This window comes from Budorcas taxicolor, chromosome 25 (assembly GCF_023091745.1).
Source record: "Budorcas taxicolor isolate Tak-1 chromosome 25, Takin1.1, whole genome shotgun sequence".
In the NCBI taxonomy this organism is placed as follows: domain Eukaryota; kingdom Metazoa; phylum Chordata; class Mammalia; order Artiodactyla; family Bovidae; genus Budorcas; species Budorcas taxicolor.
Genome location: NC_068934.1, coordinates 45,035,161 through 45,063,155, shown reverse-complemented (window position 1 = coordinate 45,063,155; position 27,995 = coordinate 45,035,161). Strand labels below are relative to the sequence as shown.

The 27,995-nt window shown below is 57.7% G+C and overlaps 2 protein-coding genes across 3 annotated transcripts; both read right to left on the bottom strand.

Annotated features, from left to right (window-relative positions):
- Positions 1 to 191: 191 nt before the first annotated feature.
- Positions 192 to 7,543, bottom strand: RAB1B (RAB1B, member RAS oncogene family). Its single transcript, XM_052661649.1, has 6 exons — positions 7,426 to 7,543; positions 5,593 to 5,665; positions 5,209 to 5,304; positions 5,002 to 5,097; positions 1,821 to 1,952; positions 192 to 1,648 (listed from the first exon to the last, which is right to left on the bottom strand). Exons 1-6 carry the CDS (start codon positions 7,437 to 7,439, stop codon positions 1,454 to 1,456), a joined length of 606 nt encoding a protein of 201 aa, XP_052517609.1. The 5' UTR covers positions 7,440 to 7,543; the 3' UTR covers positions 192 to 1,453.
- A 700-nt stretch (positions 7,544 to 8,243) lies between these two features.
- On the bottom strand, positions 8,244 to 17,866 carry KLC2 (kinesin light chain 2). 2 transcript variants are annotated; one of them, XM_052662236.1, is made up of 16 exons: positions 17,727 to 17,866; positions 16,761 to 17,049; positions 14,107 to 14,337; positions 13,882 to 13,951; positions 13,001 to 13,223; positions 12,288 to 12,375; positions 12,099 to 12,200; positions 11,836 to 12,009; positions 11,642 to 11,741; positions 10,942 to 10,991; positions 10,774 to 10,841; positions 10,247 to 10,355; positions 9,986 to 10,144; positions 9,785 to 9,909; positions 9,531 to 9,588; positions 8,244 to 9,211 (listed from the first exon to the last, which is right to left on the bottom strand). In XM_052662236.1, exons 2-16 carry the CDS (start codon positions 16,986 to 16,988, stop codon positions 9,128 to 9,130), a joined length of 1,869 nt encoding a protein of 622 aa, XP_052518196.1. In that variant the 5' UTR covers positions 16,989 to 17,049; positions 17,727 to 17,866; the 3' UTR covers positions 8,244 to 9,127. The 2 variants fall into 2 exon arrangements, with proteins under 2 accessions (XP_052518196.1, XP_052518197.1); XM_052662237.1 differs by having other exon boundaries at positions 16,761 to 16,999; positions 17,727 to 17,847.
- Between the last annotated feature and the right edge of the window lie 10,129 nt (positions 17,867 to 27,995).

The window sequence follows — 27,995 nt, the reverse complement described above, 5'->3', positions numbered from 1 at the left end:
CTGGGCCCGTGGGGACAGACCACAGCAGCACAAGCAGGCAGCTCTCCTAGCTCCAGGAACTGGGTCAAGGACTTCCAACAGCAACCCTAGGACACACAGCCTGAGCCAGGACCCCCGTGAAGCCCAGGGCTCCAGTTCCTTTCCTCCACCCCAGGGCGCCCCCACCACAGACCACACTCACAGACCACAACTTCCTTGCAAAAACCCTCGGCTCACCCGAGGGCCAATGGAAATTTATTTATTTCTTGTCCTTTCGTCTTTCCCCAAGTGGCTTTTCCTTGCAAAATGCCTGACATGACACCAGAGGGGAACCTGGGAGTGGGGGGGGGGGCACCCCAAGGGGCAGCCCAGGGTCTTAAATACAAGCTGGAGGGCAGGGCACAGGTGGGACAGGCGAGAGACAGCACAAGGGACATGGCTTCTCAGGTAGAGACCAAAGGTTTGTCTTTGTGCAGGAAGAAGCTGTGTCACAGGGCAGAGGGCTAGGATCCTGGGTGAGAGGGAAGAAGTGGAGAGGCCCCTCAACCCTGGGTGGCACCCACATTCCCAGAGAAGTAGGGGGTGAGGATCCGCCCTCACGGGCTCCAAGGGATGGACAGGGCGGGGCGAATAAGCCAGACGTGCTGCCTCAGGGGAAGGAGGCGGTGCTGGCAGAGAGAGGGTTAAGGCTGGTGCCCAGCCTCTGGCACGGTGGGCCTTCCGCCTCCGCCTGCCTTGGGGACAAAGGGGCACGGTGGGCAGGCAGCACACGGGCCTGGATCTGGCAGGGCAGGGGGCGGCAGGAGCAGGCTCCCTCTGGGCTCAAGACACAGGCCCAGCGCAGCTGCCCGCCCACCTGCCCTAGATGTGCTCACACCCCACCGCAGCTGGACGGCTGAAGCTCTGAGTGTGGGAGGGGTGGGGGGCTGGGGAGGGTAGGGGGCTGGGGAGAGTAGGCGGCTGAGCCCCTGTGGCCCCACGCCCGTCCTGAGGTCTAGCCCAGGGCCCTGGATCCCAGGGCCTTGGATCCCCTGGTCTCATTCCTGGCCCCAGGTGCTGACTGCAGCCAGGGCAGTAGAGGCCAGGGAGGCCCTCAGCTCTTGGGGAAGCAGGGCGGGTACAGGGGGAGAAGGAAGAAGAGTCAGGAGAGAGACCCACTGCAGCATACATGGGGGGCAGGGAAACAGACAGAGGAGCCCTCATCCCAAAGGTGTGTGGTGGGGTATCTTTTAAAGTCCCCTAGAGGCAGCAGCAGAGCAAGACCGCACCCCCACCCCAGCCACAGGTCCTGGGTGTCCTCCCCGGGGGGCCTGGGGCTCAGGGTGGCAGGCAGATGGGCCAGAGGGAGATTGGGAGCCCAGGACACCCCCAAAGCCACAGATTCAAATGCCCCGGAGAGGGAGGCCCCTCCTGCCCCCTCCAGGGGCATCATCTGGAGAAGGTGCCCCCTCCTGTCCCACCCCATGAACCCCTCCTAGCAACAGCCACCACCAGCCTGCTTCACCGGGGTGCTGTCGATCTTGAGGTTGGGCCGCTCACCCCCCGAGGCTGCCCCAGGCCCCATCCGCTTTTTGATCTCAGCAGCCATGGTCATGAATGCCTGCTCGACGTTGGTAGCGTTCTTGGCACTCGTCTCCAGGAAGGGGATGCCCAGAGAGTCTGCAAACTCCTGATGAGGGGAGAGGAGAGGAGGGGAGGTAAGCAGTGGCAGGCCCCGGCCCCCTTGCCACCGTGTGCCCAGCGGCCTGGGCCGGCCCGCTCACCTTGGCGGTGGTGTGCCCGGCGGCCTGGCCCAGCCCCCTCACCTTGCTGTGCCCAGCGGCCTGGCCCGGCCCGCTCACCTTGGCGGTGGTATTGTCCACCACCTTCTTGGTGGTGAGGTCGCTCTTGTTGCCCACCAGCAGCTTATTGACATTCTCGCTGGCGTAGCGGTCAATCTCCTGGAGCCACTGCTTCACGTTGGCATAGGATTCCTAGAGGAACCAGACCAAAAGGTATTTTGATCCCAACTGCTACCCCTACCCCAGGCCTGGAGAACAGGGGCCTTGAGGGGAAAGTGGATGTCCTGGGCTCCTGAGAGGCAGGCGTGCTGGGCTCAGGAAGCCAGAGGAAGCCCCATGGGGCTTAGCTCTCCTGCCTGCCCAACTCTGAGACCCCAAAAACCAGGGCCAGAGCGGCCCAGCTTCTCCCAACAGCCCCAACACCTAAACAGCTTAGGCCGAAGGCCAGCCAGCTCCTCCTGCAGCTGCTCGTGTCTCCCTGAGACACAGAAAAGGCTTAACCACACGTGAGGAGTGCATGGCATCAGAAGAGAGACAGGCCAGAGGGAAGACAGAAGCAAAGGCTAACAGGTTAGCAAGAATCCCACAGTAGCCTTAAAACCCCATTCATGTTGCAAACCTGGGAGCCCAGTGGCAGGTGGAGGACCCTCCTGGAGGCGGCCCTGGCCTAAGGAGGGAGACAGGGACCCTGGGAGCAGGGCCTAACGTGCGTCCTACTTCTGGCACCAACAGCCTCCTCACTCAGCCCGGCTCTCCCGGCAGCCTGCCATGCCCCAACCCCCACTCCTGGCACGCCGACAAAGGACAGAACTTTTAGGAACAGGATTGAGCTAGAGCCGCTTTCCCTTCTTAGGAGCCAGAGGTCTGATGATACCACACTGGGTTCAGACGTACACCTCTTGCCACATCCCAGGCTGGGCCCTGGGTTCAAATAATGGAACCATGCCTGAGCCCAGCCCTAAAGCACTCAGGGGACACATGCAAGGGCAAGACAGGGTGACCAGTGCTGTAGTAAGAGAAGGCAGGAGCTGGTGGGACTCCAGGACCATCTCATCTCGGTGAGATTACAGTTGACCTGGGCCTGCAGGGGTGAACTACCCCCATATGGGTGCTGGTCGGGGGACGGGGGAAGGTGCAGGGGGAGAAGGCAACACGGGAGGGGAGTGGCATCTTTGGGGGGAGGGGAAAGCTGAAAATTGCTGGGACTCAGGCCCTGGGCAGGGAAGCAGAGGAAGAGGAGGCAGGCCCGAGCAGGGAGGGTCCTGGCCTGGCTGAATCTTGGACGACCAGGAGCCGGTGGAGGTTTCCTTAGGAAGGGGGCAGCAGAAGCACACTTGGGTTCTGGGAAGATAGTCCTGGAAGGAGTGCAGAGGCCACATCAGACCAGCAAGAAGACGGAGACCCACTGGGAGATGGCTGGAATGAGCCAGGCAATGAGGCAGGCGAGAGCACAGGATTTAGTGAGACGATCGCAGGCTTAGCCCCACCTCTGCCATTTACTGTTATGACCCTAGATCCGTCACCTGACCTCTCTGAACCTCAGTTTCCTCACTTCAATAAAACAGTACCTCCCGGTGGGGGTGTTTTGAGCATGAGATAATGAATGCAGGCCTGTCTCATAACAAGTGCTTAATTAGCAAGAGCTGCTATTATCCTCATCACTGCTATTATTATGAGGGGACAGATTTGAGAGACGATGGGGGAGAACAGAGGGGCCCGGTGACTGCTGGGATGGGGGAGGAAGAGTTTTCTGGTCAGGCCAACAGGGACACTGTTATAAAGATGAGGACGCAGGAGCCAGTTCAGGAAGAGAGAGTGAGACCAGCACAGGATACACTAGGTTTTGCAGACCATCCAGAGCTCTGTGGGGGGCCTAGAGGCAGGCTAGGGGCAGGAAAGGATGTCCTGGTAAGCAAAGAACCCTGGGTTCACGAACACTGGCTTTGCCTTCCCTGTCTGTGAAACCACGGGCAAGTAACTCAACATATCTCCAAGCCCGTTTCCTCATCTGGAATACAGGGACCCCACCATTTAGTTCACGGGGTAAAACCGTGAAGGTGAGAATTAACAGAGACGTAGTGCCAGCACAGCACAGGCCACAGAGGAGGAGGTCCACAGTGATGGCCGTTTAGCTGCAGAAAACACAGAGCAAAAGCCACACCCCAAGGCGGCCAGGGCTGCGCAGGGGGAGTCAGGAGGCTGGGGGCCGTCAGGAAGCACAAAATCCGGGGTGCGGGGAGCAGCAGCGGACGGATCGGTAAAGTCACTGAAAAGAGAATCTAGGGCGCCAAGAGGTGGGAGAGCTGGAGACAGTCATTTTTTCAAGGAGAGGGAAGAGAACACAGTTAAAAGCCACGAGAGGTCAATCGTGGCAAAAACTGAAATGAGGTCACAGGATTTGGCAGTTTGAGGTCCATCGTGACCTGCGCCTGAGTGGAGCACAGTTCATCCACAGCCTGTTGGCCAGGAGGCAGCACGAGTCCCTGGCGAGCTGGAAACCAGCTGCCCCTTGGAGCAGGGACTCCTCCTGGCCTGGGGTTGATGTAAGCGTCTCCATGTCCCCAGGGCCGGACCCGCGTTAAGCAACAAAGTTTAAAAACAACAAAGCTGGTAGAATCAGTAGGCACGGGCTTTCAGGCTCTGCCACTTGAGCAGCTGCAGGGCCTAAGACCCATTTCTTCATCTGTGAAATGGGAATATAATCCAGACCTCTTTGGAATGATATGAGCATCAGAGGGCTGTGACAGAATCTGTGAACTGTAAGGTGGGGCAGGACTGTTTCTCACTGTTAACATCACCACTGCTGCTACTGACATGTGACTGAAGTTGCCACAGCAGACTCAGGGCTCCCAGAACTCTGCTCACATGGGGCCCACAGAGCACAGCTCCTTTACTTCCTTGTGTAAGCCCCTCCCACTGCTTCGCCACAGGGTCTTTGCCCAGGAGGCCATGAGCCCAGCAAAGCAACCAAAGCAGCTGACTAACCCACCAAACAGAGGTGCCTGGAAGGTCTAGAATAAGGTTTGACAGGGAGGTGAGGCCTGGTTCTGTCAAGGCCCTGCAGCAGGGCCTGCCTGGGGAGGATCCATTTCTGCAGTTATTTGCCTCCTTGTGAAATAAGTCCAGGAACAGTCTCCTTTCCGGGCAGCATGAGGAAGAGAGGACGGGAACAGTAAAAAGAAGCAAAAGCCAAAGACCCAAGGCTGAGGAGGAAAAGGGGGGACAGTGAGCCCAGGACTACCTGGTCTGTGACGTCGTATACCACGATGATGCCGTGAGCCCCCCGGTAGTAGCTGGAAGTGATGGTCCGGAACCGTTCCTGACCAGCTGTGTCCCACTACAAGACAGTCGGAGAGGGGGCAGGTCAGCCCTGGGCTCCGTGCCCAGAGCCCCTCCCCTCTGAAGGCAGATGCCTCTGCACCGGGGCTCTGGGAGCAGTCACACTCACGATCTGAAGCTTGATGGTTTTGCCGTCCAGCTCAATGGTTCGGATCTTGAAGTCCACCCCGATGGTGCTGATGTAGCTCTCTGTGTATGTGTCGTCCTGGAAGACCGGGAGCCAGGGAGATGGCCTGAGCAGACAGGTCTGAGGCCCACCTGGAAAACCTCCCTCTGGTTCCCTGACCCACCTGAGTGCCTCACTGCTGAGCCCCAGTTCTCACACTCCAACCTGCCAGCCCTATGCCCTTGCTCAGTCAAATATATTGTGGGCAGGTCCTGCCACTTCATCCCTGGTCTCCTGGGTCTTGCAACCACTGTTCTCTGTTGCCCCACCTCCCTCAGGCCACCAGCCAGGACCCTAGATGGATGGTATGGGAAGCTTCTTACTCACAGCAAACCGTAGGAGCAGGCATGACTTGCCCACGCCCGAGTCACCAATCAAAAGCAGCTTAAACAGGTAGTCACTGGAGAGAAAGGATGGGAAGATGTGAAGGAGGGCAGGGAGCCCGCCTGCCAGCACCCTGAAGCCACAACTACAGCATTCTCCCACAGCACGATGTGTGCCTCAGATTAGGGTAATGAGGCACTCATAAGACCCTCCTGCAAGTCTGGGGCTGGGGAGGGCTGACCACACCCCATAACACCGCTGGCCCAAAGGGGAGCATCTGAATTTCCACTTTACAGAGAAGAAAACAGAGGCACAGAAAGGAACGTGACTTGCCAAGGATCACAATCAGTCAGGTGACAGAGCTGGGTATCCCAGCCTGGTTCCTGATAGACTCCATGGTTTCTAGTCCAGCAGGGAAACTCTACTGCACTGCCCTGGGCCTGTACCTGACTGGGCAGGAGAGGCCCCAGAAGTGGAGGCCAGGGCCCAGCCTAGAACTTATGAACTGAATTTCTACGTAGAGAGCCTGGTGTGAAGCTTCTAAGAAGAGAGGGTCAACAAGTGCCAATGATGGTTAGGCAGCATCACTGACTCAGTGGACATGAATCTGAGCAGACTCCTGGAGACAGTTAAGGACAGGGAAGCCTGGTGTGCTGCAGTCCATGGGGTCACAAAGAACTGGACAGCACTCAGGAACTGAACAACAAAATGTATCAAGTTTACACTGGTGCCTGGCCCTGTGCTAAGTACTTCAAATTCATCATCTCATTTACACTTTACAACAGTCCACTGAAGTGAGTGCCTTTATTTCCAACTAATGAGGAAACCACATGCCAGAGAACGGAAGCAACTTGCCCTAACTCACACAGCTGTTAACTTTAATACTGGAAACCAGGTTCAGACTCCAAAGTCTCGTTGAAAGCCTGTTGGTACCCTTCTCTGTTTCCCCTTATGATCCAGCTCAGAGCTTCACCCTTCCCCAAGGAAATGTGAAGTCTGGATCTGGAGAACAAAAAGGAAGTAGCAGAAGAGGAAGAAGATAATCGACGCTTGGTGAAAGCTGTCAGTGAGAAGTCGAGGCAGAAACGCGGGCCACCTGCCCGTAGGGGGAGTGACCAAGAAGTGAGAAGAGTCTGAGGAACAAAAAGAATCCCACTGGAAGGGTGGAAGCAAATGCCACATTCGTGTAAACTTCATCCGCAGGGTGACGGCGACGGGAAGGGGTGTGACAGTGGCGCCGGGGCTTGCGCAAAGGTGAGGGGAGGGCGGGAGGGGAACGGCCGCCGGGGGCGACCCGGCACTTTGATCCAGCAGCCTGGATGGGAGAGTCTGCGAGCGAGTTACCCAGAGGGCCAGCCTCCAGGAACCGGATTCCGGGAGGACCGGAGAGCAGAAAGTACCGCCCGACCTAAACGGCCCGAGTCTGGACCAAGACCAGAAACGCTGGTGACTGGCTCCACTATCAGGACTGTCGTCAGCTCCCCGATCGCCACTCTAAGGCAGCAGGTGGGGAAACTGAGGCCTGGAAAGAGCGGGGCTGCAGGGTCACCTGACCGACAAGGCCTGGTGGTGCCGGTGCCTCGGGCTCCAAGTGGTGCCCCTCGGGGTCGCAGTCTCCAGGCCCGTGTGCGAGAACTCGGGGTGTAGAGTCAGGGTCCTGGGGCCCCCGCGGGAGGGGCAGGACCCGGATGTGAGGGGGGGCAGGTCAGCGGAAGAAGGAGACCCGGATGTGGGGGCGCCGCGCAGCCCTGACCCGGGCCGGACAACCCCGGTAAGCGTACAGTCCCGTTCTCGAGATCGAGGCTGCGCCGCACGGCGCGGGCGGGGCGCACTCACTATTCGGGGTTCATGGCGGCGGCGGCGGCCCGCTCGGTCGCTCCCAGTCGGCTCTGCTCCGCCTCCCGTTCCAAGATGGTGGCCGCTCCGCCCCAGAGACCCCGCCCGCGACGCGCAGGCGCAAACGTTCCCGACTGGGGCCTCGACGCATTGCTTCTCGGAACTTGTAGTCCCCGTACGTTTTCCAACTCACTCCCGCCGCGCAGGCGTAGACCGGAGAGCCCGAATCTCCTAGCCCACGCCTCCATCGCCGCGCATTGCCTTCTGGAGCTTGTAGTTCGCTCCCCAGACGCACCTGGGCTTAAGGACCGCGCTCTGCAGCCTCACCGCGTCCCGGCTCAATTTAGTGCTGGGATTGGCGTTTCACATCTGACAGAGGCATTCATCCTTATACTCCCCGCTTCCGGGTATATTAGTAAAAGTTCACTTATCAAGGGTTTTTGGTATGCTGGCACTCCTAACTCCCAGCCACAACCCCAGGAAGAAGGTGTCACCCACATTTTATAGGTGAAAAAATCGAGTCTCAGTAACTCGCCCAAGGTCAAATAGCTTGGTCAGGGATAAAACTCAAAATCCATGATCTATAGAATCTCAGAGATGAAGGTTGTTAGAAAAAACTCCTGAATCTGTGGGGCCCCCAAACAATTCCGGGATAGGAGAAGCCTACTGGGCTCCAGCTGCGCGGAACCAGATGTGAACCACACACACACACACTCTCTCTCTCATACTCGCAGCCTCTCCCGACCCCACTCCCAACCTAGAGACGTAAAGACATTAGGAGCTCTCGGCCTCCGCCCAAAACAAGCCCGGCTCAGAGTCAAACCGTCTTTATTTCTACAGCAACATTTGAAAATAGAGCGCGACAGCCTCATTTTCCAACTGGGGCAGCCCTCCTGCCACTGAGGGCCATCACTGCCGGTCTCAAGAAGCTGCAGACGCGGGAGGAGGCGTGGTAGGATGGCTCTGTGGGCGGTGCCCGGGGCGGGGTCAGGCCGGGCCTGGGCGGGGCGGGCAGGGCAGTGCATAAGACCCGGCTGCAGGGCAGGGCCCGGCGGGGAGAGGACGGGTATAGGGCAGGCTTTCCGTCCTGGGACACGGGGCGATGGCGGGTCCGGGCGCACCCCTAGGAGGCCGGGAGGAACGCGAGAAGGCCCAGGGAACCCTTTGGGGAGGCGCCGCCCCTGAGATGTGGAACCAGGGAGATACCACCGCGCGGAATGGGGTTGATTAAGGCCTGGGCGGTACCACTAGAGAAGGGTGGGGTGAGGGGAGGCTGGATAGTACCAAGGACGGAGGGGAGGGGTGCGGCCAAATAACTTATTTCTCTATATACAGAAGCAACGGCCGGGGAAGGCTGGGTGCTGAAGGGACCGCAGGTGCTTAGTGTTCTTGGATCGCGGGTCTGCGGAGAGCGGGCCACTGAGTCTCTCTACCTTGGAGACCCTGCCCAACCCCTCTGCTGGCCCTGAACCTAGGGAAGAGAGGCCCTGCTGGAAGGAATAAATAAGGGGGAGAGCTGGAGCGGGCGGGCCCAGCCTCCAGGGCTCAGTCTAAGATGATAAAGGGAGAAGGTTACCCTGAGATTGAACAGAAAAAATAGGGGTCCTTGGAAGAGACAGGAGGGCAAGCAGCAGGCCCATGCGCAGGGCTGGGGTGGGGACAGTGCCGGTGGAGGCTCTGGCGAATGGCTGCCCCTTCAGGATTAGCCCACGAGGGAGTTTCTTCGGGAGAGGTCCATGGAGCTGGAGCTGAGGGTGCGGCTGTCAGAGAGGCCTGTGCCTCCAGGCTGTGGGCAGAGGGGCAGGTGGCTCAGCCTTTGCTGCTGCCAGGCTGTGCTTCCCTGGCCGCAAGGGGCCTGGACAGCCAGAGCCCCTGGTGCCCTGACACTCCCACCCACCTCCACAGTCACTGTGTTTGCTGCTGGCCACTCATAGGCAGCACCCAGCTTTCCCTCACGTTTCCCCAGGGTCCGGCCAGGCCTGGGATGAAGACAAGACCGGAAGTGTTGCGGGATGAACAGACAGGCTTGAGCAGCTTGGCAGGTACTCATGCAGGCCCGAGGCTGGGGCCTCAGCTGCCAGGTGCTGACCACTACCTACCCGTACCTGGACTGGCTCTTCCACGCTCTTGTTGAGGAAGTTGAGGGAACTGGCCCGCTTCATCCTGAGGGGAAAGGGCAGTCAGGATTTGCCCACAGAGGAACTCAGGGAGGACGGGGAAGGGTCGGTTGGAAGGCAGGCTGATGCAGGGGCGGAATGGGGCTTGAGTGAGACAGAGTTCACCCTGGGTCCAGAGTTCAGCTGGGGTTGGTAGGTTGTTGGGTGGGTTCTTGAGAGACTCACCAGGGTGGAGGGCTCACCTGGGGTTTGGGGGCTCCTGGGGGCTACCCCCCTGCAGCTTCTTCACCAGCATCTCACTGCTGCGCCTCAGGGCATCCCGAAGCTTCCCGAAGGAGCCACTGCGCCGCAAGGAGCCGCTGCCATCCTGCAGGGAGGCCGACGGGTTCGTCTCTGCCTCACTGGCTACACAGCCCCCTGGGCCAGCCAGCCGCTGGACTCACCCCACTCCACTCGGCAGCAGGCCCTGCCTCCTCGAGGTCAGCCTCAGACCGAGTCCCCGCACCCCCGGGCGCGTCTCGGCTGCCACGGCGGTCTCCACGCCCGCTGCCGCCATCCTTCAGGAGCTCCACCACCTTGGTCTGGCTTGCGGGGTCCAGGCCCTGAGCAGGGGCAGGGCATGTCAGGTGAGCAAGGGGCCCCAATTGGATCACACATCGGGCCACACGGGCCCTTGCCCACACCCCTTGTGTCTGTCGCCCTACCTGCTTGCGGCTGCGGCTGGCACAGTCCTCCAGCGTGTGCGCGGCTTCCAGCTTGCCCTGGCGCCGGTACAGGGCCCCCAGGCTGCGCAGGGTGGTGTTGACCGTGGGGCTGCAGATGGGGAGCAGGGCAGTCTCTGACTCCGTGCCCCCAGGAATCAGGGCCCACCCTGACACCCAGCCCCCACTGGCCCTGAGGAGCCTCCAGCCAACCAAAATGGAACCCCTCTGGTGGACAGGGCCCTGGTGGAGGTTCGTCTGGGTTCACCTCTATCTTGGGGGATCCCTTCAGGGCCCTAAGTGGGATGTTGCCCCCCAGGACTGAAAGCTGGGAACCCCGGGAGTGAGATCATCAGGTTTTCCCTGGAGGACAGAGCCTTTCTGGGACAGGTGGGCTGTGACCTGGGCCTGGAAAGATGAGCTGACAGAGAGGAAGTGTGTGTTCCGAGGCTGAGCAGTATGGTGTGTGGAGCCTGGCCTTGGCGTGCACCCATGATGCCGCCCCCCTCCCGCCTCTCTGTGCTCCTCACCTGTCTACTTTACAGGCCTTGTACCAGCTGCCATATTCCCCATAGGGGGTGCTGTCCCGGCGCTTATCCTGGGGGAGAGAAACGTGGGAGGTGGAAGGGCCCCCAGCATACTGCCCACCTTGCCCTCTCTCCACGGATACCCACCCCAGCCCTGCCCCATGGGGCTACCTTGCTCTCCTCCCGCTCCTCTGCGTGCATCCAGATGGGCTTGTTGTCCCCTGCCGAGGGAGAAGGACAGCCTCTCATGTAGGCCTCTCCTGGGTGGGCTGGACACAGGACTGGGGTTTTTGGGTTTTGGGTGGGGGCGGTCAGGGGCACTCAAGAAGAACCAGGGTTGGCCTTCATTGGATGAATGAACGGACAAGAAACAGACCCCAAACATGACTGACCCTCTCCTGGAATAGAGGAGTCTGGCCCAGGCCTGTGCTTGAGGAGCTTATGCCTGGGGGGTCTCGGTGAGCAGACCCTTGCAGACTTCAGGACCCTGGCCCGAGATGGTGCTAGGCCTGAGCAATGGGCTGGGCTGAAGGGGTCCGAGAGCAGGAAGTGATTGACTGTCAGGAGCCAGGAAGGTGGCTTCCCAGAGGGGAAGACATTTGGGCTGGGCCCTCCCACTGAGCATGTGTTGCCCAGTAGAGCAAGGGGTAGAGGCTCAAAGCTGAGGGCACAGGTGTGCACAGGGAGGGCATCGCATGGATCTAGCCCCCTGGAGGCTGTGCCAGTGGGGGGGCGTGTGCTCACGTGTGCACACACATGGCTGCGGACCAGCCAGACACCTGGTGCGAGGCCTGCCCAGCCGAGGTGTCTGCCGTGGATGCTGGTGGCTGAGCTGGTCTGCACTGGGTGAGCCCCCGGCAGCCCTGCTCACCGCTGACAGAGCCGAACTCCTTCTCGTGAGCGCGGGTGAGGATCTCCTTGTACAGGGCCTCCGCATCCTGGTACTTGCCCTGCTTCAGGTAGCAGGAGGCCTGGAGAGGCAGGGCCCAGAGGTGAGCAGGATGGAAGGAATTGAGTCTTTTCCCCTCCTCCCCCCTCCTCCAGGCCCCCTCCAGCCCAGGACACCAGGTTGTTCTTGGTCTTGGCCACGTTGGGGTCGTCAGGCCCAAGGCGTGTGGCATAGATCTCCAGCGCCCGCCGGTAGTAGTATTCCACCTCCTCGGCTTTGCCCTGGTTCTGGCACAGTAGGGCCAGGTTGCTCAGCTGCTTGGCCACGTCTGGATGAAACTTGCCCAGGACCTAGCACCAGAGGAACCAGTGGCTGGGCTCAGAGCCAGCCTAGGGGCACCCCCAGCCCACCTGGCCGGCCCTGCGCTGCCTACTCCCACCTTCTCCCGGATCTCCAGCGCCCGCTTGCACAGGGGCTCAGCCTCCTTGTACTTGCCCCGCTTGCCATACAGGACTGCCAGGTTATTCAGTGTTGCAGCCACCTAGAGGAGGGGAGAACAGAGGCTCCGTGACCTGGGCCCTGCTGGGACCTGGGAGCTACAGAGGGGCAGGGAGGAAGCCTCACTCACAGCTGGGTGGTCCCTGCCCAGAGTCTTCTCGCGGATGGCCAGGGCATCATTGAGCAGGTGGGCAGCCTCCTTGTACTTGTTCTGGTCCCTAGGGGCAGGTGTGAGCTGATGAATGGTATCCTCCAGCCCAAGGCCCTCCTCCCCAGATCCCTGGGGTCACTCCTTCTGCCTGTTCTGATGAGTGAGCACGATGGGGGTATGACCCAGGGCATTGAGAAACATGGTCAGCCCCTGCCCTCCGGCTTGGGGGGCTCTGGGCAGGAAGCACATGCAGTGCTGGGGTATGAGCCAGACCCCCCCCATGCCCTGCCCTCACTGCCTCGTGCTCAGTGTTCCTTGTGGTCTATTCCCCAGGGCCTCTGCTCCTGCTGCTCTTTCTGCCAACAAAACCTTCTCCAATCCCCTTACGTTTTGGGCAAACTCCACTTTCACCAGAGGCCCGCCTCAAGCCTTGGTGTTGGAGAGGCTGTGCCTGGCGCGCTTGTATGTTGCCCCCTCCCCAGTCATGTCCAAGCCCGTTTCCCGCACTAGACTGAGGCATGATTTGTAGCTCAAGCCCTGCTGTGGGCTCAGCCCTCTCTGGGGACAAGATCCTTCTGTCACCCAGCTAGCTGCCTAGTGGAGCCCGAGTCCTGGCCCACTGCAGGCACCAGTGCTTTGTCATCCCCAGGAAGAGTGCTCCCACAGGTGACCGTGGTCGGGGGGTGCCTCACCGGTAGACCAGCGCCAGGATGTTCAGCATGGTGGCCACGTCCGGGTGGTCGTGGCCCGACGTCTTCTCCAGGTCCTCCAGGGCCTGCTTGCAGAGGGGCACGGCCACCTCATAACGGCCCTGGGAGGCGTACTGGATCACCAGGTTGTGCAGGGTGCGCAGCCGGGCCGGGATTTCATAGCCCCCATGCTGGGCGGCCACATCGCCTCCTCCAGGGCTGGGGGCTGCAAAGCCAAGGAGGGGAGGCCAGATGTACCCCCTGAGCTGGGGGGCAGCTTTGACTGATCACACCCGTGGCCCTGGGCAAGTCACTGTCACCCTCTCTCACTTTCCGCATCTATAGAGAGGGTCCAGGCAAGCCACAGAAAGAGGGGGTGGAGGCCCAGCTCTAGTACTTCAAGCCATGTGGCCCAGAGCAAGCCGCCTCGCCCTCGAGAGGAGCGGCCGCCACCTCATCTGCAGAAGGGAGGCTCTGATTGGCACAGGAAACATGAGCAAGGCCAGCACTGGCCCGGGGCTCCAGCCTGGGGTTCAGCGCTGTGCGTGCGTCCTCCTTTAACCCTCGGGGGAGGCTGGGAGAAGAAAAGAAACTCTACCAGCGGTCACAGAGCAAAGAATGCAAGTCAGGGCTCGCACCCGGGCCGGGCGGCTCCAGGGCTCTGAATTGTGATTCCTGCTCCTCACGGAACTTGAGGGGATGAGAAAAGCAACAGGTAAAGCCAGCCTTTTAAGTGCTCATGCTGGGATGTTATGATCAGAAACGAGGCAGGGAAGCACCTGGTGGTCACTCAGTCAGACCTCGTTTCCTGTGACCTCTGGGTCCCAGGGACTGGTTCACCCAGTCTTCCTTTCCCACCCCCAAAGCCAGCCGCCCCTCCGCACCTGGGTTCTGCTCCTCCTCGCTGGGGAACAGGTCATCCAGAGAGTCTTTGGGGACGTCCCCCTTGTCCTCCTGGGGAGGGAGACAGGATGAGCGTCAGGGAATGTGGGCAGCCCAGGGGTCAGCAGGCTGGGTGGGAACTGCACTTGTTCCCTGGCACCTCCCCTGGTCCTGGACCTGCCCCCCACCCCCCGCAGTGGCCTTGCAGTGGCCACACCGGGGCTTACGTTGGGGGGGGTGTCCTCATCCAACTTGCGGATCTGGCTCATGAACAGCAAGTGCTGCTTCTCCTCCTCGAGCTGGGCCACGGCCTGCTCGCTGCGCTGCAGCTTCTGCTGCGTCCCCGCCAGCTCCTCGCGCAGCCACTGGTTCTCCTGCACCAAGCGCCGCACCTGGGCCCGCAGCTTCTGCTTCTCCGACTCCACAGCCCCCAGATGGCTTGAGAGCGCCAAGATCACCTGTGGCAGACAGCCAGAATGGAGGTCAGAGCCCTATCCACCCGCCCCCACACCCTGCCCAGCCTGGGCCTCCTGGGGCCCAGAAAAGAGCCAGGCCTGGAGGAGCTGCCAGCCTGAGGGTCCCAAGTTCTCTCATTGACAGAGTTTTGCCCCAGGGCCCCAGACAGACCACACACAGCCTGAGACCTGAACCCAGGAGGCTTGGGGATCCCCAGCTCCTTCCTTTTGCAGTAGGAACCCCTGGGCTCCCAGGCTGGCTCTGCTAGACTCTGAAAGAACCCATCATCCCCTTTCCTGGGGCCTCCAGCTAGCCCTCCGCATCGATGTCCAGTTGTTCTGATCATGAAGAGTGCTGACTGGGGTGCTGCCCATTCTCCAAGCTGGCCGCTCTCTTCCTGTCTCTCTGAGGAGTTGTACTCAAGCCCTGTAGCCAGAGCCACTAAACCACTGCCCCTGGCCCAGGGCTAGCACTTCTCCAAAGATTCCTGAGAGATGGTTGAAAGGATACCAAGAGACCCCATCCTGACTTCTGCCCAGGAGCCACCTGCAGCTCCCAGGGAGAGGAGTATGTGTCCTAAACCCCTGGTTTTCTGGGGAACCAGAGAGGCAGGGAAGGGGATGCAGGGGCCTCAGCTCCCATCCCTCTTCCCCAACTCCCTGATTCCTTTCCTGAGCTTCCAGGCTCTTCCTGCGTTGAGGCCTTGCTAGGTGCTACCCTGTCTCCATCCTTCATGGTCAGAGGCATTTCTGCAGTGAAGCCTCTTCCCTCTTATGCTGTCAGCCCCAGGAAAGCAGGGTACCTCACCCACCCCCCCCACACCATTCTGTTGCCCACCTATACCTGCCCTGGGAGGGTGCCCCGGTATGTTCATCTCTGTACCTGGCAGTCAACTGGCCAAGGAGTGAATGACCAACACATTGCCCTTCCAGAGGGCTGGGCAGTCTAGAACCATGTGCTTTCTAGACACCCAAGTGACAGGTGTTTTCAAATTCCCTAAACAGCCTGGACATATATACAGCAGATGGTGTGATCCTTCTTTTAAAAACAAGGAAACCAAGATAATACCACCTGCCCAGGACTCACGGAGCCAGGCAGTGTCTCAGCCAGGATCTGAGTGGGCCAAGACTCTTTTCCCAAGAGTCTAACTCCTCGTGCACCCCAGTGCCTCCTGGATATCTCCATCTGCATGTCATCCTGGCAGCCCCAGCTCCTTAAGAGGACCCAAACAGAACTCCTGATCCATCACACGCTCTTCTCCTTTTTTTAAAAAACTTATTTATTTTTATATTTTTTTATCTCTTGGCTGCTGCACACAGCGTGTGGGATCTTAGTTCCCCGACCAGAGATTGAACCCACGCCCCCTGCACTGAGAGTGCAGACTCTTAACCGCTGGAACACCAGGGAAGTCCCCTCCTCCTCTTAATTTGCTCAAACCACAGACCTGGGAGTTGCCCTTCTCCCTCTCCTTTAGTCCATCCCCAGGCCCTGCTCGACCTACCTCCAGAATGTCTAGAACTCACCCACTTCTTACTAGCTTCATGGCCACCCCTTTACTCCAAGTTGCCATTTCTCATTTGAATTCCAGTAGTGGCTTCCTAACACCTGCTACCTCCTTCTACCCTGACCCATCCTCATTCACTCTCCACGCCTCAGCCAGAGAGAGTTTTTTAAAGCCTAAGCCAGGCCGTGTGCTGTGACTGCTTAAACCCTCCAAAGGCTTCCTGACTTCCTAAGAATAAAACCCAGACTAATAAGGCCCCTGTCTTCTCCATAGACCTCTTCTGCCCCTCTCTTTCCTCATGAAGCTTCAGTCAGACAAGTCTTCTGTCAGTTCTCCCACCACAACGAGATCTTTTCTACCACAGGACCTTTGCACACACAACCTCTCATTCTCCTTTTTTGTTCTGTCACTCAGATCTTGATTTAAATGTCATTCCTTCAGAAGTGTAGCTTGACCAATAGATAAGACCTCCTGCCATACCTTTCTTTTGAGAACTCACTGTAACGTTGAATAAATATATGTGTTTCTGACTCTTCTCTTACTAGACTTGGCAGGGATCTTGTCTGTCTTGTTGGACCTGTATCCCTGGCACCTAACACATTTCCTGGCACACAGTAGGCACTTGGTAACTTACCTGTTAACAAATGAATAAAAGAATAAATGAGGGGAGGGGTCCTTAAGGACTTCCTTTTTGTTTCCCTAGGCCATGCAGTCTCTGCTAGGTAGCAGAGAAGTCAGATGATCAGCCCTCCTGGGCTCAACCCATCCATTTTTTCAATAGATATCTACCGGATCCTACCATAAGGCTCCAAGGCACAGATTCTTCCTTCCATGCAGATTCTGTTACTACACTTCCAGGATTCCTCTGGAAGGCTCCATCCCTCCCGTGACCTCCCTCTTCAGCACCCCGGACCAGCCTACCTGGGCCTCCCCCAGCCCCAGCTCGATGGCCTCGAGGGAACGGCGCAGGAGGACACAGCGCTCCTGTGAGCCCGGCTCTGCCTCACTAGCTTCATGAGCGACCAGGGGAGCGAGAAGGGCACGATGCTCCCCGCGCAGGGTCTCTAGCCCTTGGATGACGGCCTTGGTGCCCAACACGATCTCATCCTGGCTCAGCTTCTCCTCCCGAGGAAGCACCATCGTGGCCATGGCTGTGCCTCCTGTGAAGGCGAGAGGGCGGGCAGGGGGTGCCGGGCCTGGGGCCACGCCGCTGTCCGCCCCGGATTAGGTAAATACCTAGGGCCCCCCGGACGCCTGGGTCCCCCGGGAGCCCGGTCCCCGAGATAGCAGCCCGCACCGTGCTCGCGCTCGGCCTACAGGGGGCGCGCTCTGCTCGTCTCGGCCCGGGAGACGCAATGCGGTGCGACCCGCGAGGCTGGACCCGGATTCGGCCCAGACCACTGGCTCAAGGCCGGCTTAGGCAACCCGGTCTCGGGGCTTCCCCGGAGGCTCCCTTAGAACAGGAGGCGCCAGAGGACGATCCTACTGGGATCGTGAGGGGTTTACTCCCGTGCGGAGACACCAGCCCTTCTCAGAGATCCGGTCCCAGCTCCCTCGGGCAGCGCCCCCTCCCCAACAGGCAGGCCGAGCCACAGAGCCCTCCTCCTGGGGAGGCCGACCCTGGGAAGACGCTCCCGCTAAGGAGCTGAGATCGCGGGGTTCCTCGTCCCCTCCCCCCCAGGCCGCGCCCACGACGACCCCTCCCCGTAGGCCAGCATGACATCCTGCGGACCCCTCCTCCCCTGAAAGCTCCCGAGCCCGGTCATCCAGGACCGCGCCCCCTCCCCGCGGGCCGGCCTGGTCCTCTCACGAGCCGCGCCCCAGACAACCCCTCCCCTAAGGCCGACCCCGAGCTCCCTTCCCCGAGCCCGATCGGCCCGCGCGGACCTCAGTCTCCCGCTCAGGCCCGCCTCCCGCTCCGGCTCCGGCTCCGGCTCCGGCTCCGGCTCCGGCTCCGGTGCCGCTTCACCCGGACCAGCCGCCGTGAGCTGGTCCCGCCGCCTCCATCCCGCCGGCCTTCCCAGCAGTCCCTGCGCTGCCTTAAAGGTGAAGCCGGCACCTTGGCGGCGTCGGAGGGGGCGAAACACTCCTTTAGGCCGGCAGGCTGCCTTAAAGGAGCACGCCTGCGGGGCCCACTCCAGGCCAGGGGGAGGGGCCGAGGGCGTGGCTGTCGGCGACGGGGCGTGGTCACCGAGGCGTGGGGCGTGGGCTAGACCGGCGAGTGGGTTCCCCGCCTCCGCCGCCGCCGACGCCACCTCCCAAGCTCCTGCGGCCTCGGAGTCCTCCGTTGTAACCAGCCCCGAGACCGCGGGAGTGTGGACTGGCTGGGGAGGATGTGTACCTGAACGTACCTTATTCTACGGCCAGAGAGGACGGCGGGAGAAACTGAGGCCCGGAGGCCCAGGGAGAAGTCTCGGCCTCCTCAGAGTCCAGATTGGGACATTTGACATTTATTGGCATGGAGTGAGGCGGAGTGCCACTTTCTGAGCGCTTACTGAGTGCCGCGCGCTTGGATGCCTTAAGTGCATTTAACGCTTACAAAGACCGAATAAAGCGGGCACTGCTATTATCCCAGTGTCACAGGTAATAACCCTACACTCATTTGTCTCTAATCGGTGGTTATGCCCCACCCAATTCCTTTGGAGCTTTCCTTGTCCCATGAGGTGGTTCCCGGCATCTTAGGGCTGCTTCTTGGGAGGAAGGAACAGAGGCTTCCGGCCGTGAAAGAGAAAAAGGTGACAAGGGGCAGCTGGGCATTGGCAGAAACACTCTTGACGCTGTGGGTGAGCACCACCACGAATGCTGTGGACTGGACGATCAGGACAAGGTGATGTCATTCAGGGCTCAGGTGAGACGTCATCTCAGAGAGCCCTCCCCTGATTCCCCGCACCCTTATGTAGAGCAGCCCTCCAGCCCATCTCATGCACCCATCAGGCCAAGATCTGCATGTCTTGTTCATTCCCAGAGAAACTCCTGGCCGCCACAGGGCAATACTCAGTGAATGTTGGTTTTTTAAGAAGGGCGCACCTGTTGGCCCAGGTTTAGGCCTGGCACTCTGCAGCCCTGCGTTGCTGGCCACCCTGGCCTTGCCTCCACTGCTTTTAGGTCGCCATCTCTAGAAGAGATCCCTCTGAGAGACAGTACCTGCCCAGCAACGCCTGGCACTGGTACCCAGGCATCCGGGGTGTTCCTCTTGAGTGGGGGGCGCTCAGACTCTACCAGGTTCAGTGTCCTGATGGATGAACCCTGTGAGCATCATCTCTGGCAGATGTCCTGACGCCTCCCAGCTTAAGTATGCTCAGTGGCAGGAAGGTCAGTACAGTCTGCAGTGAGCTCTAAAGGTCAGCAAGGTTTTCCTTTGACAGTCACTGTGGACACTGCTGCCCACACCAAACTGAAGCTCTGCCCAAAGGAAGGACAGCTGCTCCCTTTTGCCAAAAAGATGTTCCGGTGCCTGGCCAGACAATCCAGGACCCTTCACCCTCTCCTCCCGCCTCCCCCCTCCAGATTTCTCTTTTTCTGGATGTGGCTTAGCATGTCCATCCAGACACTGCTCAGAATATGGGGCTCAGTCCAGAGTGTGGGCATCCAGACTGGGAGGGAGATGTGCAGAGAGCAGAGGGCCAGTCCACTCCCAAGGAGCACACCACCTGTCCACCGTGAAGCTGAAAGTCAGGCTGGCTTCGACAGCCGCTGGACCGTGTCTGTTCAGGGTGAGCTCGTCAATTAAAACCCTAGATTGCGTGCATCCTGGTTTTAGCCAGCCAGGTTCTTCTCCCCCATCCTGTGCTTCAGTGAGTGATTTATTTCCCCCCAGAGATTTTTAAAGGGAATTAATACATTCAGATGATGTGACATTCGAAAGGCAGGTACAAGATGCAGTGAAACGTGACTCTCTCTCACTGACCACCCGCAAGTCATGCAGGTCCCCTCCCCAGGAGCACCCGCTGTTATGTTTCTTGTGTCCATTGATTGCGTGGTTTGCCTCAGTGCAGAGCTTGTGTTTATCCTTGTCAGTTTCGTAGGGTCAGTTTTCCTCCAGGGCCCTGCAGGTTGGCGTCTTTTGCATTCAGAGTCTTTAGCCAGCACATCGGCCCTACCTCCCGGGGTCACACTGGCTGTGGTGTGACAAGCCTGCCTCTCTGCAGAGAGACTCCCATCAGACCATGACTGTACTCCCAGCTGGCTGGCAAATTCACAGGGAGGAAATGGGATCCCGAGCCCAGGGCAACTTTGCTGTTCTTATCAAGGCTTTGTTGTTGATGTTCAGTCGCCCATTCGTGTCCATCTCTTTACAACCCCATGGACTGCAGCACGGCAGGCTTCCCTGTCCTTCACTGCCTCCTGGAGTTTGCTCAAACTCATGTCCATTGAGTCAGTGATACCATCCAACCATCTCATCCTCTGCTGCCCTCTTCTCCTCCTGCCCTCAGTCTTTCCCAACATCAGCGTCTTTTCCAGTGAGTCAGCTTTTCACATCAGGTGGCCAAAGTATTGGAACTTCAGCTTCAGCATCAGTCCTCCCAATGAATATTCGGGATTGATTTCCTTTAGGATTGACTGGTTTGATCTCCTTGCTGTCCACGAGACTCTCAGGGGTCTTAACAAGGGTGGTTTCAGTAACTCTTGGGAGGGAACTTTGTTCAAGGGGTTCCTTCTAGAGACTGAGATTTAGTGGTGCCAGGGCGGGTCGTGAATATCTCTTATTATTATGAAACTTCAGCAGTGCCCATGACATGCACCCTGGGCTGAAAGGCACTCCTTATACATCTTTGTTTTACAGATAAGGAAAGTGAGGCCCAGAGAGGGGACAGCAGCTGCACCAGCTGACCACTGTGCCCTTTTCTAATCCAGAGTCTGGTCATTTTGTCCCAATGTGTAAAGGAGACTGACCCAACACTGTAGAGGTCAAGAGAATCAAGGTCACATTGCCTGTTCATAGACACATGAAGCACAGCCTCATACACCTTCAACACACAGCCTCAGGACTTCCCTGGTGGTCCAGTGGCTAAGACTCTGGCCTCACAATACAGGGGGCCCAGGTTCGATCCCTGGTCAGAGAACTAGATCTCACATGGAGCAACCAAGAGGTCGCAAGTGAAAGTGAAAGTTGCTCAGTTGTGTCCGCCTCTTTGCAACCCCATGGACTGTACAGTCCATGGAATGCTCCAGGCCAGAATACTGGAGTGGGTAGCCATTCCCTTCTCCAGAGGATCTTCCCAACCCAGGGATCAAACCCAGGTCTTCTACATTGCAGGCAGATTCTTTACCAGCTGAGCCACAAGGGAAGCCCAACAATACTGGAGTGGGTAGCCTATCCTTTCTCCAGCGGATCTTCCTGACCTGGGAATTGAACTGGGGTTTCCTGCGTTGCAGGCGGATTCTTCACAGACTGAGCTACTGGGAAGCCCTAGGAGGTCACAGGCCGCCACTAAGGATCAAGTATGCTGCCAAACGCTTCCCAGGCGGCGCTAGTGGCAAAGAACCGGCCTGTTAATGCAGGAGACCTAAGAGACTCAGGTTCGATCCCTGGATAGGGAAGACCCCCTGGAGAAGGGCATGGCAGCCCGCTCCAGTATTCTTGCTGAAGAATCCCATGGACAGAGGAGCCTAGTGGCCTATAGTCCATGAGGTCGCAGAGAGTCAGACGTGACTGAAGCGACTTAGCACAGCACAGCACATGCTGCCAAATAAATCAATGTTAGGAAAAAAATATAGCCTCAGGCAGGTTCACCCAGAGGCACTGAAGGCCTGTGTGCCACACGTACACCTCCACGTGTGTGGGTTTACAGGCCCAGGGACCTGCATACCAAATGTAGCCAGGGGCACACGCGCCGGGCTTTCTTTGCTTGTGCTTTCTCTCCGGCTCATGACAGAGCACGTTCCTTTTATCACCTAAACAGAGAGAGCATTTTTCAGTCCCCCTTTATGGCTTGTGCTGGGTTCTTGCTCCAGCCTTTCTGCTATCTCTCTGCAGGCTCCCAGGGTTTCTTTGAGGCTCTCTTTAGGCATCTGGCCCTGCTCCTCCCTGTGCGCCCCACAGAGGAAGGCCTGGGCCTTCCCTGCCGGGTTCCCAGGCTCTTATCTTGCTTTTGGTTCATAACCTTGCATGTGTTCAATCTCTTTAGTCACTCGGCTTTTGATCTGGTCTCTGGGGATTATACTGTGCATCTCCCAGGGGAAGGGACTGTTACTTCCCCACTCCCCCCGCCGCCGCAGCTGCTGGTCTGGTGCCAGGCTGCTGATGGGTGCTCTGTTGATGGAAAAGAAAGGAAGGCGTCCATGCCTGATGGTGATTCAGCTCCTTATGCCATTTCCACAGAGCTCATCTGGGGAAGTTGTTCTTGCTACTTTTAAGATTGTTTTCTCCCTGAAAATCACTCCCACTGCTCCCACCCCTTCCCCTTGGATCCTTGGAAGCATTCATCCCACTGAAATCTGCTTTCTTAAGTTAATCTTCTTCCGTTGGCTAGCTTCATGCCTTTTCTTTGAAGTGGTGGTCGGGGCGGGAGGGGGTACGTTTTTCCCAAGCATATCATCCCCCTTGGAACATCAGCATATTGGGACTTTCCAGACAGTTCAGTGGTTAGGACTCCACACTCCCAGTGTAGGGGGCACGGGTTCGATCCACAGTCGGGGAACTAGATCCCGCAAGCCATGCATCAGGACAAAAACAAACAAAAACAGCTAAGCCCACGCACCACGACTGAGCCCAAGCTCTGGAGCCCGTGCTCCACAACAGAAGTGACCGCAGTAAGAAGTCCTCCCACCGCAACAATGAGCAGCCTCTACTCACGGCAACTACAGCAAAGCCCAAGCAGCAACAAAGGCTCAGTACAGCCAAAAATAAATGAAAAAAAAATCAGCCACCGGTTCACATCGTAAGTGCTCAAGACTGGAGCTTTCTTAAAGGCCATGTCTCACGCACGCCCCCTACTCCATGACAGGCAGCTCATCACTTTCCGAGGGGCCGGTTTCACCTTGGACGCCTCTGGTTGCCAGGTTTTCTGCCACTGAGCTGTGAATCAGCTCTGCTCAGAGCCCCCTTGAGGCTTTTGACTTCTGTCCTGGCAGCCACTGGGCACGTTGGCACACACTCTTCCTTGTGTGTCTCCCAGACAGACCCGAAGTGTCCCGGTCCTGCTCAGCGGGAGGGCACACAAGCTTTGGGGGCAGACTTAGCTGCATTCAGAGCCCCCCATTTTCCATTTGCTGGCTGGGGAGCCCTAGGCACATACTGCAACTTCATCTGTTTCCTTGTCTGTAAAATGAGGTTCCTGATACCGACCTTGCTGAGTCCTCAAGAGAGTGGAATAAAATAGTAAAGACTGTAACATTATGCTCGTACACAATAGACACTATTGGGACTTCACAGGTGGCACTAATGAGAAAGAACTCACCTGCCAATGCAGGAGGCGTAAGAGATGCAGGTTCGATTCCTGGGTCAGGAAGATCCCCTGGAGGAGGGCATGGCAACCCACTCCAGTATTCTTGCTTGGAGAATCCCCGTGGACAGAGGAGCCTGGTGAGCTACAGTCCACAAGGTCTCAAAGAGTCGAACACGACTGAAGCAACTTGGCACACACGCAATGGGTGGTATTACTATTAAATATTATCATTAGTGCCACCAAGCTTACTATTGGACAGGTCCTGTGCTAGTGAATGGAGAGCGGGGAGAATAAAATAGGGAATATCGGGCAGTCTCTGGTTATAGTGTTGTTGGAGCGGAGACATTCAGAATGAAAGCGAGCAGCAAATGAGGCAGCAATAGAAAGGAGAGCCTGAAGACAGCAAGCACTATGATGTCGGGTGCTGGCAGTGGGTACCCTGCATGGTCCGGACCGAGGGAGCTCAGCCTGGTTGGGAGCAATCTCCCCCTCTCCCTAAAGTCAGCTCTTCCACATGCCAAGGATGCTCAAATTTCCATCCAGCCCAGAGAAGCACCCTGTAGACCTACATACTCAATTCCACCTCTGACTAGCACACACCCACCTTGCCCTAAACCAACCATCTCTCACCCAAATCTCCTCCAGAGATGTTTTACCATCCACCTGTTCACCCCGCAGATGGCCAGTCCCCATCCTCAACTGTCTCCTTTGACCCTGTATCCTTTTCTTTTTTTTTTTTTTTAATATATATATTTGGCTGTGCCGGGTCTCAGCTGGGGCAGGTGGGATCTTGGGATAGAACCTGGGCCCTCTGCCTTGGAAACATGAAGTCTTAGCCACTGGACCACCAGGGAAGTCCCTCAACCCTGTTCTCTAACCAGCCACCTACATTTCTTGATTCTGCCTCTTTTTTTTTTTTAATTATTTATTTCTGGCTGTGCTGGGTCTTGGTTTCTGCATGGGCTTTTCTCTAGTTGAAGAGCACGGACGGGCTCTTGAGCACCCAGGCGTCAGCAGCTGTGGCACATGGTCTCATTAGCTTTGGATCCCAGGCACCAGCTCAACAGTTGTGGCACACAGGCTCAGTTGCTCTGCGGCATGTGGGATCTTCCTGGACCAGGGATTGAACACATGTCTCCTGCATTAGCAGGTGGATTCTTTACCATTCAGCCACCAGGGAAGCCCTGATTCTGCCTCTTAACTATACAGGACTTAAGTTTCCTTTCTCTGCCACCTCTTCTTCCTGACCTTGGTCTATGTCATCATCATCTTTTCTAAATCGCTGCCTTTCCCTGTGAACTCCGCTGGTCTTTATTCTTATTTCCTCCAACATGTAGCAAGGTGATCTTCCTAAATTAGATCATCTTGCTTTTCGGCCTAAAACTGTTTGTCGACTGCTGCTGACCTCGGGATGAAATGCATCGTCCTTGCTCTGGCTCAGAGTAGTAACAGTCACAGCTAGGAGGCTCCTCAGCGCTGTGGCCACTTCCTTTCTCTTCCGCCCCATCGCTCCCCACTGCTTTCAGCCCCACTAAACCACATGTGCTTCTCGAATAGGCAGGACTGTGTCTTATCTCTAGTCTTGCTATTTCCTGTCCCAGGACATCCGTTGTGTTGGGTGTCAGTTTCTTTGAGACTTCTTCTTGGACATCCCTTCCCAGGCTGGCTCCGCTGCCCCTCCTTCGTCCTCCCAGGCAACCCTTCATGTTGTGTGGCTGTTGTCTATTTGTCTGTCTCCCCTATGAGGATCAGAGTTTCCATGTAGGTAAAGACCCAGCCCTAGATTTGTCCATGTGTCATCGTGCCTAGGACAGGAACTGGCCCATGGCAGGAACTTAATCCATGTGGGATGGATGGAGGCTTGGGAAGTTGGGATCTGAGCAGGGCCTTGAGAGATGGTCTGGAGTCCCATGACCTGGGTCAGAAATCCAGCTCCTTCTCAGCCACTCTGAGTGTGTTGGACAAGCAACTTACCCATCCCGCTTTCCTTCATCTGGGCTTTGAGTGTTTGCGAGAGACTAAGTGGGGTTTGGAGCAGGGTGGTTGGGAAGACCTCTCTGAGGAAGTGGTGTGCAGGCTACAGCTGAAGGGAAAAATGGGAACTTCCTTGGTGGTCCAGTAGTTAAGAATCCGCCTTCCAATGCAGGGGATGCGGGTTCAATCCCTAGCTGGGGAACTAAAATCCCACAAGCTGGAGCTAGGGCGCCTGTGTGCTACAGCAGGAGACGCCCCAGTGCCGCAACAAAGAGCTTGCACGCAGCAGCAGCGAATAAATAAAAGGAAAGGGGATGTTCTCTCTGTGGGGCAGGGAGAGCGTGTAAGGTGGAGAGTGGCATGTCTGGGCTCTTGTGCAGGGAGGAGGCATCTGATCACTGAAAGATCAGGTGTGGCCCGAGTGTGGTGAGCTCTGGGGTGGCGCTGGGGGGCGTGAAGCAACTGAAAGTGAAGTTAGAGCAGTACGGGTGGGGAGACGGGGCAGGCTGATGGACTGTGGGTTGGGTGAATACAAAGGTATTAGGAAGCTGCTGAAGGACTCTAGCCAGGGAGTAGGGCAGCTGGGAGGCAGAATGGACCAGAGTCCCTAGGATGACACAGGATGACTCGTGGGTTTCTGGCTTGAGTAATAGGATGGATGCTAGTGCCTTTTACTCAGTCTAGGGAGGAGCCAGGGAAATCAAGTTTCTTGATTTTGGCCATATTAGGTTTGAGACGTCTGGGTATATTCGAGTCAAGTAAATGATCAAAAATGAGAGTCGAGCATGTTGGGAGGTGCGGCTCTCTGTTGTTTGGCATCCTTCTCGGTAAAAAGGAAAGTGAAAGAGAAAATCACTCAGTTGTGCCGATTCTTTGCAACCCCATGGACTGTACAGTCCATGGAATTCTCCAGGCCAGAATGCTGGAGTGGGTAGCCTTTCCCTTCTCCAGGGGATCGTCCCAACCCAGGGATTGAACCCAGGTCTCCTGTATTGCATTCATTACCAACTGAGCCACAAGAGAAGTCCAGGGAGGTGCTATTCTAGGCTTCCGAGGCAGCCAAGACTAGAGGGAGCAAGTCACATGACCAGGGGCAGGCGCAGGAAGGGCAGGGGGGATGGCTCATGCAAAGGCCCTGTGGCAGGGTGTGCCCAGTGTGTCTGAGGAATATAGAGGAGGTCCTGAGCAAGGGGGAGAATGACCAGAGGTGAGCAGACCCCCGGAGGTCAGCACTGCAGGGCCCTGGAGGTTGAGTGGAGGGGTTTGGATTATATTCTGGGTGAGATGGGAAGCCATTGGACAGTTTGGATAAGTAATTTAACGCGTTCTAATTAACATTTTAAAAGGCTTCCTCCGGCTATTGTGTAGAGAATAGGCTACAGGAAGAGTGGGTGGAAGCGGAGGTAATTAGGAAGCTATTACAATATCCAGAGAGAGCAGTGAAAGCTGCAGGAGCTGCAGGGTTCTGGTCTGATGGGAAGGCCTATAGGATTTGCCATGGGGGTGGGTGCTGGGTGTGAGAGAGGGGACTCAGGGATGATGCCAAAGATTTAGCAACTGCAGCGTCAGGGCCTCCCAGGTAGCGCTAGTGGTAAAGAACCCACCTGCCAATGCAGGAGACGTAAGAGACTTGGGTTCGATCTCTGGGTCAGGAAGATCCCCTGGAGGAGGAAATGGCAGCCCAGTCCAGGATTCTTGCCTAGAGAATTCCATGGACAGAGAGGAGTCTGGCAGGCTCTGGTCCATGGGGTTGCAGAGTTGGACATGACTGAGCAACTAACACTTTCACGAACTGGTGGGCTACAATCCATGGGATAGCAAAGAGTTGGACACGACTGAAGTGACTTAGCACGCATGCACGCGCAGCTGCTGAGTCAGGGGGATGTCTGCACACCCGGAGAACTTCCTAAGGCCAGGAAGACGAGGAGGAAACAAAGGAGGCCCAGAATGAGGAATTAAAGAAGCAGGGGTAGGGTGGGGTGGGGAGAACACCGAGTGCCATTCAGGGCCAAGTGGCCAAGGACATCAGTGACCTTCGCAAGGGAACGCCTGATGGGGTAGTGAGGAGGAGGCCAGAAGCCCCCACCTTTTGAAGACTTTCGCTGTTGGGAGAGCGGAGAGGTTTTAGAACCAAGGAGCTATTACTGCCTGTGTATATGGGACATGCCAGATCTGGTGTGGGGGTGCACCGATGATGCAGGGGCAGTGGGCGGGAGGAAGCCCGAGAAGGTGGGAGGGACCTGGGGCGAGACTGGGAGTCAAGTCAGCAGGGAGTTCCCACTCTGGTCTCCATCATCTGCTTCCCCGACTGGGCCTGAGCTGGGGCATGCTCGTCCTGCTCGGGCCTCCCACCAGCTCCCAGGCCCCCAGGCCCTTGCCCTGAGGAGCCTCTGGGGGGCTCTGCCCGCTTCTCTAGCCCACCTCAGCCTCCCTCTCCGGGCGTTGTGTCTCACTGGCCAGCTTGTACCCTTCATCAGAGAACTGCAGTGCAGACTGCGTTTCTGGAACACCATCTGGTACCCGACTGGACTCTGCCCCTCGGGAGGCGGGCATTCGTTCCATCTTCCAGGCCCTGAGAGCCTGGGTGGCCATGTCACTGGGTCCCAGAGCCTCCATTAGGTGACTGGCCACGAGGCTTGGGGAGCTGGGGACGGCCTGAGCACCTGGCCGTCCACTTTTCCAGAGCTGTGTCCTGCAAGGGTGAGGGGGCACTCAAGCCCCCATTACTGGGCACTTATTTGGTGAAGGAGGCTTGGTGTGCAGGCCTGTGTCCTGGGAGCGCGTGAAGAGCCGG

Coding starts and splice junctions, on each gene's coding strand:
- RAB1B (XM_052661649.1), bottom strand. Junction 5,305..5,592: donor GCCTGCTCCTACGGTTTGCT/GTGAGTAAGAAG, acceptor CCGGTCTTCCAG/GACGACACATACACAGAGAG. Junction 1,649..1,820: donor TGGACAATACCACCGCCAAG/GTGAGCGGGCCG, acceptor TCCCCTCATCAG/GAGTTTGCAGACTCTCTGGG.
- KLC2 (XM_052662236.1), bottom strand. CDS start 16,988: ATGGCCACGATGGTGCTTCCTCGGGAGGAGAAGCTGAGCCAGGATGAG. Junction 10,842..10,941: donor AGGAGCGGGAGGAGAGCAAG/GTAGCCCCATGG, acceptor TCTCTCCCCCAG/GATAAGCGCCGGGACAGCAC. Junction 9,212..9,530: donor GCGTGGAAGAGCCAGTCCAG/GTACGGGTAGGT, acceptor CTCTGCCCACAG/CCTGGAGGCACAGGCCTCTC.